Raw genomic sequence first — 20390 nt, forward strand, 5'->3', positions numbered from 1 at the left:
AAATTGCATTGCCTGAATAAGTTTAGGTATGGTTTCGGGTACAATAAGAAAGACATAAAATGGAATGCTTTATGCCAAACATGTTTATTTTTATCACACAGCTAAAGTCTGTAGTTAAGTTGCTGCTACTTTTGAGTCAATAACATCAAGACCAGTGTTGGTGAATCTTTTGGCCTTTCCCCAATGCTTGAAAGAAGATCACCACTGCTGGAGGCATAATGTACAAGGCAGGAAAAGGGATGGAATTGATGGTGACAGCTAAGTCTGTCTTTTTTCTTAGGAAATAAAGGTTTTCCTAGGATACATTTAAGTGTTTTGCTTCTCTTGGGCTGAGGGAGGTCATTTGGCCACTACCAGTTTCAGAAGATGATGATGTTACAGCACTATTCACAATAGCAAAGACATGGAATCAACCTAAATGCTCATCAATAGTAGACTGCATAAAGAAAATGTGGTACATATACATCATGGAATACTATGCAGCCATTAAAAAGAATGAGATCATGTCCTTTGCAGGGATATGGATGGAGCTGAAGGCCATTATCCTTAGCAAACTAACGCAGGAACAGAAAACCAAACATCACATATTCTCACTTATAACCAAACACCACATGTTCTCACTTATAAATGGGAGCTAAGTGATGAGAACACATGGACACATACAGAGAAACAACACACACAGGGGCCTACTGGAGGGTGAAGAGTGGGAAGAAGGAGAGGATCAGGAAAAATAACTAATGGGTTCTGGGTGATGAAATAATCTGTACAACAAGCCCCCATGATATGGGTTTACCTGTGTAACAAACCTGCACAGGTACTACTGAACTTAAAATAAAAGATAAATTTAAAAAAAGATAAAGTAAGCCGGGCACGGCGGCTCATGCCTGTAATCCCAGCACTTTGGGAGGCCAAGACGGGTGGATCACAAGGTCAAGAGATCAAGACCATCCTGGCCAACATGGTGAAACCCCGTCTCTACTAAAAATACAAAAAATTAGCCGGGCATGGTGGAGGGTGCCTGTAGTCCCAGCTACTCAGGAGGTTGAGGCAGGAGAATCACTTGAACCTGGGAGGCAGAGGTTGCAGTGTGCCGAGATTGCGCCACTGCACTCCAGCCTGGCGACAGAGTGAGACTCCGTCTCAAAAAAAAAAAAAAAGCAGTGAGAGAGGAGTTTGGGGATTGCACGCTGGTTCAGCAAAGCAACATTTTCCCAAAAGATACACAAACTATACAGAAGACCACTTTAAAATATCATATGTGAAGCTTAAGTTTTAAGATTAAAAATTCAGAAACTGTAAAAGAATACACATTTAAACATGTAGAAAATAAAATTATGTGAATGGAATAATATCACATGCAAAGTCGAGACAAGGAATAGATGTTTTTTAAAAAAGGAGTTACTCCCTTTAACATAAAAAGCTGTTTTAAATTAATAAGATAAACAATCCAAAAAGAGAAATGTATAAATAAATGCTTTATAAAGGCAATTTGCAGAATAGCAAATTCAAATGGCCAAGACACATTTGGAGGCATATTTATATACAAATTACAATTAGTTATCATTTGGAACTTGTAAAATTTCTCAAGGTTAAAGAGTAACAGCAGCTGGGCACGGTGGCTCACGCCTGTAATCCCAGCACTTTGGAAGGCCGAGGCAGGTGAATCATTTGAGGTCAGGAGTTTGAGACCATCCTGGCCAACGAAATGAATCCCTGTCTCTACTAAAAATACAAAAATTAGCTGGGCATGGTGGCAGGTGCCTGTAATCCCAGCCACTTGGGAAGCTGAGGCACGAGAATTGCTTGAACCCAGGAGGGAGAGGATGCAGTGAGCCAAAATTGTGCCTCTTCACTCCAGTCTGGGCAATAGAGCAAGACTCAGTCTCAGAAAAAAAAAAAAAAAAAAAAAAAAAGAGTAACAGCTACTTGTAGTGGGGGAAAGAGGTATATTTATACACTAATATTGGAAACATAGAAAGCTACAGTCTTAGGACAAAGAAATCTGGCAACATCTGTTAAAATAAAATAACACATACCATTTGATCAGTCCCACTCCTACAAGCATATATGCTACAGAAAAAAATAATCTCTAGTACGTAAGGGCATGATTGTCCTTGTCCAATTGATTATCTGTTGACAGACTGTTGGAGTGGTTGGAATTGCTATGAATGGAAGTTCAAAAATCAAGAAGACATAAAATACATTATAAAAGTTACAGTTAGGCCAGGTGTGGTGGCTCATGCCTATAATCTCGGCAATTTGGGAGGCTGAGGCAGGAGGACTGCTTGAGGCCAGGAGTTTGAGACTGACCTGGGAAAAATAGCAAGACCCTGTCTCTAAAAAACTAAAAAAATTAGCAGGTGTGGTGGCGTGTGCCTGTAGTCCCAGCTACTCGATAGGCTAGGACAGGAGGATCACTTGAGCCCAGGGGTCGAGGCTGCAGTGAGCCAGGATTGTGCCACTGGACTCCCATCTGGGTGCCTGGGCGACAGATTGAAATCCTGTCTCTAAAGTAAATAAATAAAGTCACATTTATGCCAAGTTATATATGTATGCACGTGTGTGTGTACGTAAATATTTATTTTAATAGAAAGGAAAGTGTTGGATGGTCTGTTTTTCTCCACTGGTTTGAGACATGGGCTTGAGGTTAAATCAGTAAACAAAATGAACTATATTTATTATGAAATCTGCTTCTATAGGAAGACCTTTTCCAATGTATCAAATAGAGCTTCTTCTCTATTTGAATTTTATGGCATTTAATAAAATGATATATTCTTACAAAACCTATTCTTAACAATTACTTGTCTGGTATACAGTAAGGTGTGACTCACGGATGAAGATTTTTCCATATACAATATATAATGTACAGTAATCACAGGGCTTCTCTGTAGTATGAGTAATTTAAAACTGGTTCTGACTTCTGTGAAAAGACTTTCTCACTTTCAAGAAATACAGTTTCACTCGTGTAAATACTGAAGAATACTAAAACCTGATTTCTGTGTGAAGCTACAGCCACATTTGCTCTTAACACTGTCTCCTTCTGGTAGGAACTTTCTGATATATTCCAAGTGAAGTGTTTTCCAGTCACTGTTCTTATAGGCTTTGTTCTCCAAATTGTGTTTTTAGTGTATAATGGGATTTGAATTATTTTTTCTCATGTGTGAATTTACTATGTTCAGGTCATTAACTTTTCAGTGGAAGATTTCCTAGTCATCATATTCATAAAGTTTCTCTCAAGCATGAATTTTCTGATATGTAATGAGGTATGACTTGTAAAGAAAACCCTACCCACATTCAGTACAAACAGAAAATTACTCTCCCTTATGAATTATCTGATGCATACGTAAATGTTTGAGTGTATGTTTTCGTATATTTTCTGAATACACAGTATGATTCACTTTTTAAAAATTAATTTAAAATGCATTTTTGGCTAGGTGCTGTGGCTCACATCTGTAATCCCAGCACTTTGGGAGGCCAAGGTGGGAGGACTGCTTGAAACCAGGAGTTTGAGACCAGCCTGGGGAACAAAGTGAGGCCTCATCTCTAACAAAAAAACAAAACAAAACAAAAAGGGCTGGGCACAGTGGCTCACGCCTGTAATCCTAGCACTTTGGGAGGCTGAGGCGGATGGATCACCTGAAGTCAGGAGTTCGAGACCAGCCTGACCAACATGGTGAAACCCTGTCTCTACTAAAAATACGAAAAGAATTAGCAGGGCATAGTGGTGTATGCCTGTAGTCCTCACTACTTGGGAGGCTGAGGCAGGAGAATCGCCTGAACCCGGGAGGCAGAGGTTGCAGTGAGCCAAGGTTGCACCATTGCACTCCAGCCTGGGCAACAAGAGCGGAAACTCTGTCTCAAGAAAAAAAAAAGCCAGGTGTAGTGGCACATGCCTGTGGTCCAAGCTACTTGGAAGGATAAGGCAGGAGGGTTGCTTGAGCCAAGGAGTTCAAGGCTACAGTGAACTATGATCATACCACTCCACCCGGGGTGACAGAGTGAGACCCTGTCACTAAAAAAAAAAAATTAAAATTAATAAAATAGAATAAAATGCATTTTTATTAAAATATTTAAACTGTAAAACTGTCTTAAAATAGTTTGCTGTAAATGAACTATAATAGAGTGCTGGCATAAAAAGATATGGCTGGCTGGGCCATGCCTGTAATCCCAGAACTTTGGGAGGATGAGGTGGGTGGATCACTTGAGGCCAGGAGTTCGAGACCAGCCTGGCCAACATGGCGAGACCCTGTCTCTCCTAAAAATACAAAAATTCGCTGGGCGTTGTGGTGCATGCCTGTAATCCCAGCTACTTGGGAGGCTGAGGCATGAGAATCACTTGAACCCAGGAGGTGGAGGTTGCAGTGAGCCAAGATTGCCCGCCATTGCACTCCAGCCTGGGTGACAGAGCAAGACTCTGTCTCAAAAAAATAAATAAATAAATAAAAAAGATACGGCTAACCTACAGTGTTTTCCCTAGTAAAGTCTATATTCCACATGCTTCCAATCTATACTGACCTTTGAGTTCTACTTAACATTTAGCTCTCCCAATTCACTTATAGTTTTCCACCATTTATTCCTCAATCAGTTCACAAGTGCCCCTTGAGAAGCAAGAAATCTCACAGAAGAAAGTCTTTCTTTCTTCTAGAGATTAATACTGTGTTGACAAAAGGTCAAGTAGCTCTTTTATAGTTTCTTCTTTTTCTTGGGAGTATAACATTCTATTTTTTAAAACGTGCCTGAGAATAAAGGTTGAGAATCACTATCTCAGTTATCCTACTAAGTTAATTTTTCAAACCCTGGGACTCTATACCAGTCTTCATTAACCCCATTTTCTATTAATTGTACAAAGGAAAAGCCATAGTATTAAAAAAGACATCTGAGAAGCTTTTAGTGAATCTCTTCCATTTGCTAAATTTGGCAGCTACCACAATAAAATTTGAAACCACCAGAGGTAATTTTCTCTTACGTATCAAAGTTTGTAAAGGTTTTTTTTTTTTTTTTTTGAGATGGAGTCTCGCTCTGTCGCCCAGGCTGGAGTGCAGTGCTGCGATTTTGGCTCACTGCAAGCTCCGCCTCCTAGATTAACGCCATTCTCCTGCCTCAGCCTCCCGAGTAGCTGGGACTACAGGTGCCCACCATCACGCCCGGCTAATTTTTTGTATTTTTAGTAGAGACAGGTTTTCACCGTGTTAGCCAGGATGGTCTCGATCTCCTGACCTCGTGATCCACCCGCCTCGGCCTCCCAAAGTGCTGGGATTACAGGAGTGAGCCACCGCGCCTGGCTGTAAAGGTTTTAACAAATGGGTGAATGCCTTAAGACTTTTAGCAACAAAAGATTGGAATAAAGTAATGCTGCAAATCTAAGCATTTTCATTTACAAGTCAGTAATTTTGGAAATTAAGAAAATATATTTTTGGTCTTGATACTTCTTAAATACAAGTAGCTATCTCAACGAATTAAAAACATCTGCCAGTGGCAGAGTAGGTGGTACAGACTAGTACTTCCTTTGGGAACTAAAAAAGGTGAATGAAAATATTAAACACATTTAATTTTTTGAAGGCATAAGAAAGCTACCACGGCAGTGAGAAACTGCAGGAATAAAATTGGAGACAAGACATAAAGTCTCATATTTGGGACATAATGTCTGAAACTGTTTATTACTAAGAGGTATTTGCTAATTCTGACAGCAAATACTGGGCAAGAGAGGCTGGAGAGAATTTTTGACAAATTCAAGTGACCGAAGGAGAAATACTAGAATTCAAGTCTTTCCAAAGAGGTGGGGCCTGATGTACCTCCCAAACTCCTAAGTCCTAAAAGTATCCTAGAAATAAGGTTTAGATGTTCACATTCTGAACATATAATAAAATAAGATGAGTCTTCCAGAGACTCAAGCCCAGTTTCAAATAATCTTAATACATGACTCGATAAAGGCAGTCAGGGATTACTAGTGATCATAGCCTAAGAAGCTACGTTAGAAGCTATGGCAAATCCTCTCTGGAAGAAGATATTATCCAGACCATCTTATTACCTCTAAAATTTTAATATATATTGTCTGGCAAGTGATATAAAAATCACCATATGAGGAGATAGGACATCAGCAAAATTCAAGAAAAATAACCATTAGAAAACAGGCCAACAGAACTGGGTAATAAGGCTATCCCTAAAAGAAACAGAGAAGGAGAATGAGGCAGATACATAATTTGAATAGATAATAGCTAGGAATTTCCCCAAATGCACGTGTGCACACACGTACACGCACACATGCACACACACACCCCAAAACCACTAAACCACAGATTTAAAAAACATTATAAACTTCAAGGAGGATAAATACATGGAAAAATTACACCTAGGCATATCAATGTGCAACAGTTGAAAAACAAAGACAAATAGATAAATTTCAAAGGAGACAGAAAAGCAAATTGCCTGCAAAGGTAATTATATAAAGCTTCTCAATAAAACAATAAAAGACAAACCAAAATAAAATATCATCAAAATACTAATAGAAAACAACTTTCAACTTAGAATTCTATATTCAGTAAAAGTATCCTTCAAAAATGAAGGCAAAATAAAACACTGCCAACAAATGAAGAACAATTTGTCACCACCAAACTCACAGTAAAAGAAATACTAAAGGGTGTTCTTCAGTAAGAAGCAAAATAATTCTAGAGGAAAACTTAAAGGACAGGGAGGAATAAAAAAGTAATTAAAATGATAAATATGTGGGTTAATTTAAATGGATATTGACTCAAATAATGATTGGGTATGTTCACCATGTACAGAATCCAAATATACAAAATTAATACCATATGAGAGACAAATAAATGAAATTAATGTTATAACTTCTCCCCTTGTCCAGAAATGTTAGTACTAATTTACATTAGCTTTTAATCCATATGTAAATTAGTATCTGACATAGTACATTTAAGGCAAAAAATTACTAGAGATAAAAAGAAACATCTAATAATGATAATGTGTCAATTAACCAGGAAGATTACAATTCTAAATTGTATGTAAAATCAAAGACAAAATATATAAAGCAAAAATTAGTAGCTCTAAAGGAGACAAATTCACAATTATTTGTAAAATTACAACACAGTTCTTTCAGTATTTGATAGAAGAAAAGACAAAAAAGTCTATTCAAATACAGAGAATTTGAAAAACAAAATTAATTAAGATTAGTTTGTAGAGATTGTGAGGAGATAAAAGGAGAAGTCTTCCAAATGTTCAACTATATTTTATCTTCTAAGGACACAAACTAAAATTCAAGATGCTTGTGTCTCATGGTAATCTAGCAAGTAACGAACATGTAGAGAATGTACTAACAAAATTAGTGGGAAAAAATTTTAGGATTTGATATCCATTTTCTTAATTTGTCCTATTTTTCAAACAGGAGTTGGTAACAACAACATCAAAAAAGTGCAGGTTTCTGTGGCGAAAGCTGAGGATCTAAAGTGCTGCTATCTAGACCTGGGTCCCTGTATCTAAGTTCCATGATCGTAGGGCCAGTTCTAAGGTAATAATATAGACTTTTGAGAAATAGGCAAAGAGCAATTTCAGACCTCTTGGCTAACTGCTGCCCCAGCATACGCCAACAGATATAACAATAAATAATGGTGACTTCCCAAAGAAAATTTAAAAAAAAGTAGAGTCCTTTCTGTCTTTAGTGTTTTCACAAAAACTGCTGATTCACTTTCATTATAGACCTAAATTGCCCTCCCTTTGCCTTGATCTCAGTGTCCTTAGGCTGCTTAGACAATGTAAAATTATCTCATCATACTACTCATTATGAATTTTTTGGGGTCAATATTGAATAATTGTGGTACCCAGAACATGAAAAACTCAACAGCCATGAATTTATAAAACTGTTTGCCCAAAAAGTGAAACAAGAAAGACTGCCAATCATCTCCTTGCACATTTACTATTATTTGCAGGAGCTTGACAACACCAATATGAAGTAACCAAAGATGGCCACTATACATTGCTTAAACACTCTCAAAAGTGTCTCCCCATATGCGTAACTACACATCAGCTATATGATCCAGATGTTCATAATTCTAACTAGATAGAAGAAAGTTGGCCTTGGTCACCTTCTGAGTCCCCACACCATAATTGTGGCATGGAGCACTCTACTTGCCCAGTGTCAGATTTCTGAGGCATACTGAGTTGTGGCTTCCAGTTTAAGGCTTTCCCCAAGTCACTGCACTTATAGGGTTTCTGTTTAGTATGAATTTTCTGGTGTTTAATAAGATTTGATCTGATGGTGAAGGCCTTTCCACACTCAGCACATATATATGGTTTCTCTCCTGTGTGAATTCGATGATGCTCATGGAGTTGTGATTTCTTAATGAAAGACTTGCCACAGTCACTGCATTCATAGGGTTTCTCTCCAGTATGAATTCTCCTGTGTCTATTTAAGTGTGACTTCTGGATGAAGGATTTCCCACATTCATTACAAATATAGGGTTTCTCTCCTGTATGAATTCTCTGATGCATAATTAGTGTTGATTTTCTTGCAAAGGCTTTCCCACATTCACTGCACTCATAATGCCTTTCTCCAGTATGGGATTGCTGATGTATATGGAGACCTGACTTCCTAGTGAAGGCTTTCCCACAGTCACTACATTTATAAGGTTTCTCTCCAGTGTGAATTTTCTGGTGTGTAAAGAGATTTGATCTGTCAGTAAAAGCCTTTCCACATTCAGCACATCTATAGGGTTTCTCTCCTGTGTGAATCTGCTGATGTACGTGGAGCTGTGATTTCTTAGTGAAGGATTTCCCACAAATACTGCATTCATAGGGTTTCTCTCCAGTATGAATTCTCTCATGTGTAATAAAATGGGATTTGTGGAAGAAGGCCTTACCACATTCAGTGCAAACATATGGTTTTTCCCCTCTATGAATTCTCTGGTGCATACTTAGTGTTGACTTCTGAATGAATGCTTTCCCACATTCACTGCATTCATAATGTCTCTCTCCAGTATGACACTTCTGATGTATCCTGAGCCGAGACTTCCAGGTGAATGATTTTCCACAGTCGCTGCATTTATAAGGTTTCTCTCCAGTATGAATTTTTTGGTGCTTAATGAGATTTGACCTGTCAGTAAAGGCCTTACCACATACAGTACATATATAGGGTCTTTCTCCTGTATGAATTTTCTGGTGTATAATGAGATTTGTCTTGTGAGTGAAGACCTTCCCACATTCTGAACATATAAAGGGATTCTCTCCTGTGTGAATTCGCTGATGCACATGGAGTTGTGATTTTTTAATAAAGGATTTCCCACAGTCACTGCATTCATAGGGTTTTTCTCCAGTATGAATTCTTTCATGTGTGATAAAATGTGACTTCCGGATAAAGGCCTTCCCACATTCAGTACATACATAGGGTTTTTCTCCTGTATGGATTTTCTGATGCATACTTAGTGTTGATTTCCTTGTGAAAGCTTTTCCACATTCAGTACATTCAAAGTGTTTCCCTCCAGTATGAATTTTTTTATGTATATTAAGGTTTGAATTCTGAGGGAGGTTTTTCTCACATTCACTGTACTCATAAGGTTTTTCTCCAGAATGAATTCTCTGGCATCTGAACAGATCTGACTTCTGGATAAAGGCTCTTCCATAGTCACTGCATTTATAGTAATTCCCCTCATAAGGAGTTTTCTGACGGTTTGACTTGAGGGAAAAATCCTTCTCATATTCAGTGCATATTCCTGCATAAACCCTCTGACTGCCCTCAAGCTGGGACTTCTGAGTGAAGACTGCCTCACATTCATGGCATTCATGCTGCTTTTCTTCAGCACAAATACTCTCATGTGCAAAGGCATGTGACTTCGGGGAGAAAACATTTATATAGTCAGAAAACAAATAGAGGCTCTCTCTAGTATGAATTTTCTGTTGTTGAATGAGAGCTTGCTTATGATGCAGAGGTTTCCCACATTGGTTACATTCACAAGCAGTCACTTCTGTATGAGAATTCAAATGAGTGAAAATATCACCATCTCCAATAGTCTTAGAATTTTCTGTTGCATTGTTTCTATCATATAAGGTTATGATAGGCTCCAAATTCTTTCCACACGAGTTACAGTTATGGGGTCTTTTTCTTGAGGAAACCAGGTGTGTGTTTACATGAACTATTTCCCCAATGTCCTTATATTCAAAGATGCTGTCATTAGCTAGTGTTTTCTTGTTAATCAAGGCAACACGACTTAAAGGTTTGTTCTGGTTTTCTCCACATTTTCTTGTGTGTTCATCGTCTTTCCACAATTCTTCTAAAATGGAATATGGGTCATCTCTTGTGAAGAGATTAACATTAATCTCAGACTGGAAAGAAACTTCTTCAGACATCCTCTGTTGTAAAGGTCCAAAACCAATGTCCCCATCTAAAAAAGAAAGAAAAGATAAGACTGACAAAAAGAACAATTAACAGAAAATAAGGCCAGGTGTGGTGGCTCATGCCTATAATCCTAGCACTTTGGGAGGCTGAGGTGGGCAGATCACTTGAGGCCAGGAGTTTGAGAGCAGCCTGGCCAGCATAGAAAAACTCTGTCTCTGCTAAAAAACACTAAAAATATTCTCTACTAAAAATTAGCCAGGTGTGGTGGCACATGCCTGTAATTCCAGCTACTCAAGTGGCTGAGGCAAGAGAATGGCTTGAAGGCAGAGGTTGCAGTGAGCTGAAATTGCGCCATTGCACTCTAGTCTGGGTGACAGAGCAAGACTCTGTCTCCAAAATAAATAAATAAATAAATAAATAAATAAATAAATAAATAAATAAAAATACAATAGACCTTTGATTCAGGCCGGGTGTGGTGGCTCACGCCTGTAAGCCCAGCACTTTGGGAGGCTGAGGCAGGTGGATCACCTGAGGTCGGGAGTTGAAGACCAGCCTGGCCAACATGGAGAAACCTCATCTCTACTAAAAATACAAAATTAGCCGGACATGGTGGTGCATGCCTGTAATCCCAGCTACTCAGGAGGCTGAGGCAGGAGAATCACTTGAACCCAGGAGGCAGAGGTTGCGGTGAGCCGAGATCTTGCCATTGCACTCCAGCCTGGGCAACAAGAGCGAAACTCTATCTCCAAAAAAAAAGAGTTGATTCAGGGCAAACACAGAGATATGAGAGAGGCTATATAAATATAACAAATGTACATAAGTATTTTAAATATACATAAATATATAGGTATAATAACTCATTTATATATAATATGTAATACAATGATGTAGAGTAATAATATTAATACTTACATTTATAACATGATAAACTATCATTTAGATGTGCTGTTCTAAGTTCTATATTAATTCACTTAAACTTTATCACGACCCGGTATGGTGGTTCATGCCTGTAATCCCAGCACCGTGGGAGGCTAAGATGAGAGGATTGCTTGAGCCCAGGAGTTTGAGACCAGCCTGGGAAACATAGTGAGACCTCCATCTCTACAGAAAAATGAAAAAACAATTAGCTGGGCCTAGTGGCACATGCCTATAGTCCCAGCTACTTAGGAGGCTGAAGCAGGAGGATCACTTGAGCCCAGGTGTTTGAAGCTGCAGTGAGCTCTGATCGCAACATTACACTCCAGCCTGGGTGACAGAGTGAGACTCTGTGTCTCTCTTTTTTTTTTTTCTTTTTTAAGACAGGGTCTCACTCTGTTGCTCAGGCTAGAGTGTAATGGCATGATCAGAGCTCACTGCAACCTCCACCTCCTGAGTTCAAGGGATTCTTGTGCCTCAGCCTCATGAGTGGCTGGAACTACAGGCACGTGCCACCACACCTGGCTAATTTTTGTATTTTTAGTAGAGACGGGGATTCACCATGTTGGCCAGGCTGGTCTCAAACTCCTGACTTCAAGTATCTGTCCGCCTCGGCCTCCCAAAGTGTTGGGATTACAGGCGTGAGCCAGCAAGCCCAGCCAAGACCCTGTCTCTTAAAAACAAAAACAAAAACAAAAAACACTTTATTGCAACCCTTTGCTGTTGGTATTATTATTGTTTCTAGTTTACAGATGAGGAAACTGAGCCACAGAAGAGTTTAGTTAAATTTGCCCAAATCAAATGTTTAGTAATTGGGGAAGAAGAGATTGCAATTCAGTGCAAATGTAGTAGAACTACATGGTGAGTGAGGTGTCAGAAGAACAAAGTGATAAACTCTGTGAAAAGAAGTATTTCTGAGTCTAGATTCTTTTCCTTAATCTGTAAACCTTCACAATCTTCCTGTTTTCTCTTCTCCCTATGATTCACTGTGCCCTAAATACCAATGTATTTATGTTTACAATAAAATTACGATATCTTAGTCATCCTAACTTGGCCAAACAGAAAAATTTATATACATTTGTTATATTTATATAGCCTCTCTCATTTATCTGTGTTTGCCTTGAATCAACTCTATGTAACAATTGGTCTATTTTCTTTTGAGATGGAGCCTCACTCTATCACCCAAGCTGGAGTGGCTTGAGTGCAATGGCGCGATCTCGGCTCACTGCAACCTCCGCCTCCCAGGTTCAAGCAATTCTCCTGCCTTAGCCACATGAGCAGGTGGGACTACAGACATGTGCCGCCATACATGTATTTGTAAAAATACAAATTTTTGTATTTTTAGTAGAGATGGGGTTTCACCATGTTGGCCAGGCTGGTCTCAAACTCCTGACCTCAAGTGATCTGCCTGCCTCAGCCTCCCAAAGTGCTGGGATTACAGGTGTGAGCCACCGTGTCTGGCCTATGGTTCAATTCTTCATCCCTGGTTTGGGGTACTGATGTGATAAATGCATCTGGTAGAAGACACAGCAGGAAAGAACTAGACATCAGAAGAGGAGACTGAAAGTTGTTCATCAAACCTGTGCCCTTCCTTCACAATATTAAGCTTGTAGCCAAGCACATGGCTGCTTCACAACACTAGGTTTGTCCAGCTTCATTTGTCACTAGGTGGCACTGAGTAACTCTTTTTCACTAATCAGTGGAAGTGATAAGGCCAATGTCTTAAGAAAGTGGGTTTGTCTCCCACAAACCTCTTCTTTTCCCACCAGTATATTCCAACTTGGCAGCACCCAGTTCTATGAAGCTGGAATGCCCTAGGGCAGGGGTCAGAAAACTGGAGCCCTTGGGCCAAATCCAGGCCTCTACCCAAAAGCTAACAACGTATTTTACATTTTTAAATGGTCAAAAAATTAAAAGAAGAATACTACTTCACGACATATGAAAATTATATGAAATTCAAATTTCAGTGTCCATAAAGTTTTCATTGGAACACAGCCACACCCATACATTGATGTATTGTCTATAGCTGCTTTGGGGCTACAACTGCAGAAATAAGCAGTTGTGACAGTAGCCATATGGTCCACAAAGCCTATTTACTTTTGTGCCTTTACAAAAAATTTGTCAGCCCTTGCCCTAGGGGATGGTGGTACAATGACTTTCTAGAAACTTTGTCCCTGAACAGCCATGGAAACAGTTGCCTGGTGTTATGGCCATCAAAAAGGGACTAACACATATCTTTCCATTAGTCACTGCAGTCTATTTTATCAGTGAACCCAAACATACAGTCTTTTCATTTTCTCCATTTAAGCTTCCTTTTTCTGATCTTTTGTTTCTATCGAAAATTCATTGTTCTTCATTAATCATTTGGGGTTCTCTGCTTTAAAAGCTAATTTCAAATTTCACCACAACTCTAGAGAGGCTCTCTTTTAACTTAAAAACAAACAACAAAAAGGTACTCTGAACCACTCATATTTATATTTGAATTGGCATAGATGTGCATGTTAACAAAAGTGTAATGCACAAAGACTGAAATTTTCAAGATTTCATGCAGTTATCCTCTCTTTCCAATTAGTTTTTCTAGCCCTTTGAATTGCTCCTAAAAGAAAAATTTTAAAGTCTTTCTGAAATAGAGCAAAACGACCTCCTTTGCTTATAACACAAATTCAGGAATTTAATTTCACTATTTTCTACAGAAACTTTGTGTTTTAATGTACAAGAGTAAAAGCCTCAGTTATCATGTAATTTAATGTAGGTTTCTCTGAATTTCTGGAGGTTGTATGCTGCAATAGGTCAAATTCAAGAAGTGAAAGCTGAGCACAAAATATGTGTATTATTTGGTTTTTTGTTTTTGTTTTTGTTTTTGTTTTCTGAGATGGAGTCTCGCTTTGTTGCCCAGGCTGGAGTGCAGTGGCACGATCTCGGCTCACTGCAAGCTCCGCCTCCTGGGTTCACACCATTCTCCTGCCTCAACCTCCCAAGTAGCTGGGACTACAGGTGCCTGCCACTATGCCTGGCTAATTTTTTTTTTTTGTATTTGTAGTAGAGACGGGGTTTCACCGTGTTAGCCAGGATGGTCTCGATCTCCTGACCTTGTGATCCACCTGCCTCAGCCTAAAGTGCTGGGATTACAGGCGTGAGCCACCACGCCCGGCCTTTTTTTTTTTTTTGAGACGGAGTGTCGTTCTTGTCACCCAGGCTGGAGTACAGTGGCGCGGTCTCAGCTCACTGCAACCTCCACCTCCTGGGATCAAGTGATTCTCCTGCCTCAGCCTCCTGAGTAGCTGGGATTACAGGCCCCTGCCACCTCGCCTGGCTAATTTTCATACTTTTAGTAGAGATGGGGTTTCGCCATGTTGGCCAGGCTAGTCTCAAACTCCTGACCTCAGGTAATCCACCCACCTCAGCCTCCCAAAGTGGTGGGATTACAGGCGTGAGCCACTGTGCCCGGCCAAAATATATGTATTATTTGAATACACAGATAGATAACATAATAATCAAAGGGCTCGATGAAAAGGGAGAATTAAAGAAAATCTTAAAATAGGATAGAAATGGTTATGGAAAACAGGGACAAATGTGAATTGCAAATATGAGGCCATATTCTTTCTCTAGCTTACAAACCTACTGAGAGGAGAATCTGTCACATGTTAGATATTAAGTAGTAACTTTAGTTTTGTTCCATGTAGCTATGACAGGATAAACACAGCACACAATGTTTTAAGTAGTGAAATCTATCAGCAGCATCTGAGATGAAATAGTGAAAAAGAAAGAATGGGATTATCACATACAAATAGGATTAGAATAATCTAGGCATGAGAAAACACAGACATGGTTGTAGGTGATATGACTGGGAGGTAAGAAAGAGGCTTTTGTAAATGAGAAAAATAAGTAGAAAAGCAGAATGAATTATCTGAGAAGATGGATTAGAGGGAAAAGTAAAAAAACTCCAAGAGAAGATGACAACATTTTGAAAGGCAAGCCACCTGCTTTTACATGCTACATTGTATCTTGTCTTCCTTCACACAAACAGCCAGACCCTTAAATGCAAACAGTATTGGTCTTTCCCCTGAGTGCTGTATACAACAGGGCCAATGCCTGACTGAGACATACAAATAACAGTCACAGAGTAAAAGTTGTTCCCATGAGCCAATTATCACTCAGAGCTTATGCTGCAGCTGAGACACATAATCTAAGACACAGATTATGCTGGGCTGAGACACATGGCCCTGGGCAACTTTAAGGAGGGCCCAAAGCCCTTACACCTGTCTCTAAATGTCCACGATAACTTCTAATGTAGGTTAGTTATGTATAGGACAGAGGCAAAGTGCATACTTGCCAGCAGGCAGTATAACCAGTTGGGAAGAGAAGAAAGACCCCTGTGGGGGTGGTCATTGCCTTGACATCCTGCTTATTGCCCCAGCTGTAAATGACCTGCAAGGAGAAATGGACCCCACCCCAAACTTGGTTCAGATGTCAAGAGTGATGATGAGACACACACAATAAGAGGGTGTAAAAAGATTCGTTACTCACATAATGAGGCTTTCTGGGGACAGCGCCAAGCAGGTCCAGATGGGGCTAGAGTGAGCAAGGAAAGGACTGTCTTGGGAGTTTATGGCAGGGGTGGGTGGGGCTGGGCTAACTATTCCCTTATGTAGTTGGAATTTCCCAGCACCAATGGAGGGAACCCATGGGCTTTTTTCTCAGTTTGTCCAGGAAAAAAAGAGAGAGAGATGAGGCTTAGAAAACGTCAGCAGTTGAACATCAAAAATGAAGGATACAGAATGAGATGTTCAAAGTATTTTATTAGGGAAATACAAATTAAATAATAATTAGAAATTAAAACCCATCAGATTAGCCAAAATATTAAAAATTTGGATAACACTAGGTATAGGTAGGGATGTGGGGAGCTAATACCCTTGTACAAAGTTCCAGGGACTATAGAGTGACACAGCCAATCTGGAAAATAATGTGCTTATACCTCATCATATTCAATATTAGTATGCCCAATGATAAAGCAATCCCACTCCTCTTCCTTAAGAAATTCTCATTTCCGGCTGGGCGTGGTGGCTCCCGCCTATAATCTCAGCACTTTGGGAGTCCAAGGCGGGTGGATCACGAGGTCAGGAGATCGAGACCATCCTGGCTAACATGGTGAAACCCCATCTCTACTAAAAATACAAAAAATTAGCTGGGTGCAGTGGCGGGCGCCTGTAGTTCCAGCTACTCGGGAGGCTGAGGCAGGAGAATGGCGTGAACCTGGGAGGTGGAGCTTGCAGTGAGCTGAGATCATGCCACTGCACTCCAGCCTGGGGGACAGAGCGAAACTCCATCTCAGAAATAAATAAATAAATAAATAAATAATTTCCAGTAAGAATAATTCATGAAGAAATGTATTGCAGTACTGTTCGTAGTAGCTGAAAAACTGGACAAGTAAAATGGGGTATATATGTGCACTACAGAATGATATGTAGAAATTAGAATAATGCACTGCAACATAGACCAATTTGAGAAAAAAAAAAACTTGAGTAGGATATATAATACAGTACCATTTCTACAAATTAACAATGCCAACAACTCAGATTTTACAAATATCCCACAAATTCAAGGATAAATGGCATAACATGTCAAATATATTAGAACGGTTGCCTCTTGGAAGGATAAAAATGAGTATGGAGACTGAGGATTAAAAAGAATAAATAAGAGGGGAGCCTTAAACACATTGATGATGATATTGACTAAAAACTAAGGCTATAATTATTAACTCAATCTTCTGTACAGGATATACCTGTACACTAGATAAAAAAAACTTTGTGTAAGATACGAAAATAAATAAATTAGAAAGATCAAGTCAGTGTTGCGTTGCACTAGCCAAGTAGGAAGAAAATGTCAATGGTACTCTCAAAGTCAACAATCAGAGAAGAGGCATGGGGGGACTTCAGACAAGCCCATCTCTAGATGACAATTGTGAGGCACTAAGAGGAAAGAGACAAAATGAGAAGAAACAGCAGGAACTGAAGTTGTAATGCACAGTAATGTTTTCAGAAGGTAGATGTATGAGTATTTGAATGCATAAGGAAATGATCTAAGACCTTGATGGAGGTAGAAAGAATAAAACTTTTCTAGGGAAAGAGAGAAAAAAGCAAGAAAACAGGACCCTAGAAAGTAGAGTGTGACATGATCCAAAGAACCAGTAATTGTAGCATATTCCCTCCTAAAAAGCCAAGCAAAGAAGAAGGCATTGATATGAGAAGGGATCTTAAGTGGGGTTAGCATTTAGCTATCCAAGGGTCCTTGTCTAATAACTGCTCTTCCAAGCAGTTCTAAAAGTCATTATTAATGACACATCAAAGTTGGGCAAAGTTGTGCACAGCTTCTCCCAGTACAAATGCAGCTGAGTCCTACTGTCTACCATGCTCTTGGTTCCCTTCTCACCTGGACGGCTCTGACTGGGGATCTCACCATCCAACATACATGGCTCTTCTTGTTCCAAGCTGAAGATGACTTCTGGTTTGGGAACTTGACATCCTGTTAACAGGGGATGATAGAGGACTTGATTTCAGAGGCCATACAATGAAGCATTCCATTTTTTTTCCAAAAAAGTTCACTGGGAACAGAGGAATATTCACACTACCCGAAAGAGATTATTAAGAACATGGGACAAAATAAGGACAAAACCATTACACACTTTAGATGTCCTGCAGTCTTTAGAAGTCCCACATACCTCAGAAAACACAGACTTCAGCAATTCTACTGAGAAGAAAAATATACTCAATTAGGTGCAGCCTACTCTATACCCAGCAGAGCCGTGCTTACCCACTGAGATCAAGTTGAAATAGTTTTCCAGCATCACTTCTCTGTACAGGCTTTTCTGAGCAAGGTCTAATTGTTGCCACTCATCCCTACTGAAGTCTACAGTTACGTCCTTGAATGACACTGATTCCTGTTAAAAAAAAAAAAAACTTTAAAATAATTTTTTAAAGAATATATTTGAATTCAAAAAAAAAAAACCTTTCAATGTGAAGGATCAAGATTACAGAATGGAAACAAGATAGGACCTTATTTTTAATGTGATACAATATACTATAAAGAACTTCTACAACTCAACGACAACGAACAAAATAATTTTAAAAATGGGTAAAAAGCTTAAATAGACATTTCTGCAAGGAAGATATACAAATATTTAACAAGCACATGTAAAGATGCTCAACGTCATTAATCACTAGGGAAATGCAAATTAAAACTACAAGATATTACCTCACACCCATCTGGATGATAAAGAAAATGTCTAAAATTGATTATAATGATGGCTGTACAACTGAGTGAATACACTAAAAATCAATACATGGTACACTTTTTTTTTTTTTTGAGACAGAGTCTCGCTCAGTCACCCAGGCTGGAGTGCAGTGGCTCGATCTCCACTCACCGCAAGCTCCGCCTCCTGGGTTCACGCCATTCTCCTGCCTCAGCCTCCCGAGTAGCTGGAACTACAGGCGCCCGCCACCACGCCCAGCTAATTTTTAAATTTTTTTTTAGTAGAGACGTGGTTTCACCGTGTTAGCCAGGATGGTCTCGATCTCCTGACCTCGTGATCCGCCCGCCTCAGCCTCCCAAAGTACTGGGATTACAGGCATGAGCCACGACACCCAGCCTACATGGTACACTTTAAATGGTAAACTGTGTGTGGTGTATGAAGGAGAGGGCTCTTTTTTGGCACTGCCATTTCCAGATCAGATGCAGTAGCTTGGCAGTCCAGTGCTTCCTTCAACAATGAACTGTAAATGCCAGACGCAATACTTGAAATCATCTGTTTCAAAGCACTGGAAAGCTGCTGAGGTAGCAAGAAATACAGGGGCTAAGACTGGAGAGGAGAGAATATTAAAGATTGAAGCTGACTTATTCAGTCACTCTGACAGTGGGAGCATTTACCAATTCTGGGTGTGGACAAAAGCTGAGAATCCAGCTTTTGTCATGGATTCTCATTTTGTCCTGTCTACTGGAGAATGCAGTAGAAGGCTGCAGCTGGGTGACAGAGAAACCAACATAACTCAAACAGATGGCCATTTTCCCCTCAGGATATTTGCTGAATTCTAGGGTATATAGGGCAGAAGACTAAAAATGTAAGCAAACAGCCTTTGAAGAACAGAGCAAAAGTCTAGTATCTGTTAAGAAAATAGTTGGGCATCTATCAGGAAGAGGGTCTTTAGAGGACAAAAGGGCTCTCAGCTGAAAATTCTCAGGAGCCAGGGTGATCCAAAGGTAAAGTGAGTCTTAGCAGAGCTTCAACCCGGCCTTATTTCAACATCAACAGTGCCTGACTGGATGTACGTGTTCTCCCTTCCCTCCATTTGCTAACATAAGGAAAGATGAATCCTCTGTGGAGAAAGATTTTTTTTTTCTTTTCTTCTGAGACAGGGTCTTGCTCTGTCATCCAGGCTGGAGTGCAGTGGCACAAACATGACTCACTGCAGCCTCGACCTGGGCTCAAGCAATCCTCCTATCTCAGCCCCACAAGTAGCTGGGACTACAGGCACATGCTACCATGCCCAGCTAATTTGTCTATCTTTTGTAGAGATGGGTTTTGCCATGTTGCCCAGGCTGGTCTGGGACTCCTGAGCTCAAGTGATCTGTCCCCCTCAGCCTCCCAGGTATGAGCCCTGCCTACAACTTATTATACACAGTGTTTAAAACAAACAAAAAAAATCCTACACATCCAAAAAGATAGGACCACATATCCAAAATCAGAGAAGGAAAAAATTCAATAGAAACAGTCACACAGCGAATTGGAGTTAGATGAAAAGAGGACTATCTTTAGAGAGCTGGTTCTTATAATAAAGAATCAAATGAAAGTTCAAAAATTGAAAAATCTAAAATCTAAAATTAAGAAGTCCTTATACAGGTTTAACAGCAAAATACAGAATTTCTGAAATGGAAGACAAGTAAATAGAAAATATCCAAACTGAAGCAGAGATTTTTTTTTTTAAAGAAAAAAACATAGGAGCATTAGGAACATGTGTGACATAGTAAAAAGGTATAACCTATCAGAGTCTGAGAAGTTAAAGAGGAGAGTGCAGGGAAGAAGCAATATTTGAAGAAGTAATGGCTATGAAAGACATCAACCCTTAGGATTCAAGAAGCTCTTCAA

The 20390-nt window shown here is 39.6% G+C and overlaps 2 protein-coding genes across 11 annotated transcripts in view; one reads left to right on the plus strand and one right to left on the minus strand.

The window, feature by feature from the left end:
- The window catches only part of LOC101149535 (putative ankyrin repeat domain-containing protein 19), a 28061-nt gene extending 26146 nt beyond the window's left edge, over window positions 1-1915 (plus strand). For all 7 annotated transcript variants that reach the window (XM_063696566.1, XM_063696565.1, XM_019032989.4 and 4 more), the window contains one exon: window positions 102-1915. The gene's annotated coding sequence lies outside the window, so the exon portion shown is untranslated. The remainder of the gene's footprint in view (window positions 1-101) is intronic.
- A 3495-nt stretch (window positions 1916-5410) lies between these two features.
- ZNF484 (zinc finger protein 484) overlaps window positions 5411-20390 on the minus strand; it is a 37279-nt gene continuing 22299 nt past the window's right edge. For all 4 annotated transcript variants that reach the window (XM_019032996.4, XM_063696563.1, XM_063696561.1 and 1 more), the window contains 3 exons: window positions 18062-18188; window positions 17681-17773; window positions 5411-10382 (listed from right to left, as the gene is read on the minus strand). In XM_019032996.4, the coding sequence (XP_018888541.4) occupies window positions 8062-10382; window positions 17681-17773; window positions 18062-18188 (2541 nt within the window). In that variant the 3' untranslated portion in view covers window positions 5411-8061. The remainder of the gene's footprint in view (window positions 10383-17680; window positions 17774-18061; window positions 18189-20390) is intronic.

The sequence above is a fragment of the Gorilla gorilla genome, chromosome 13 (genome assembly GCF_029281585.2).
Source record: "Gorilla gorilla gorilla isolate KB3781 chromosome 13, NHGRI_mGorGor1-v2.1_pri, whole genome shotgun sequence".
NCBI classification, from domain to species: domain Eukaryota; kingdom Metazoa; phylum Chordata; class Mammalia; order Primates; family Hominidae; genus Gorilla; species Gorilla gorilla.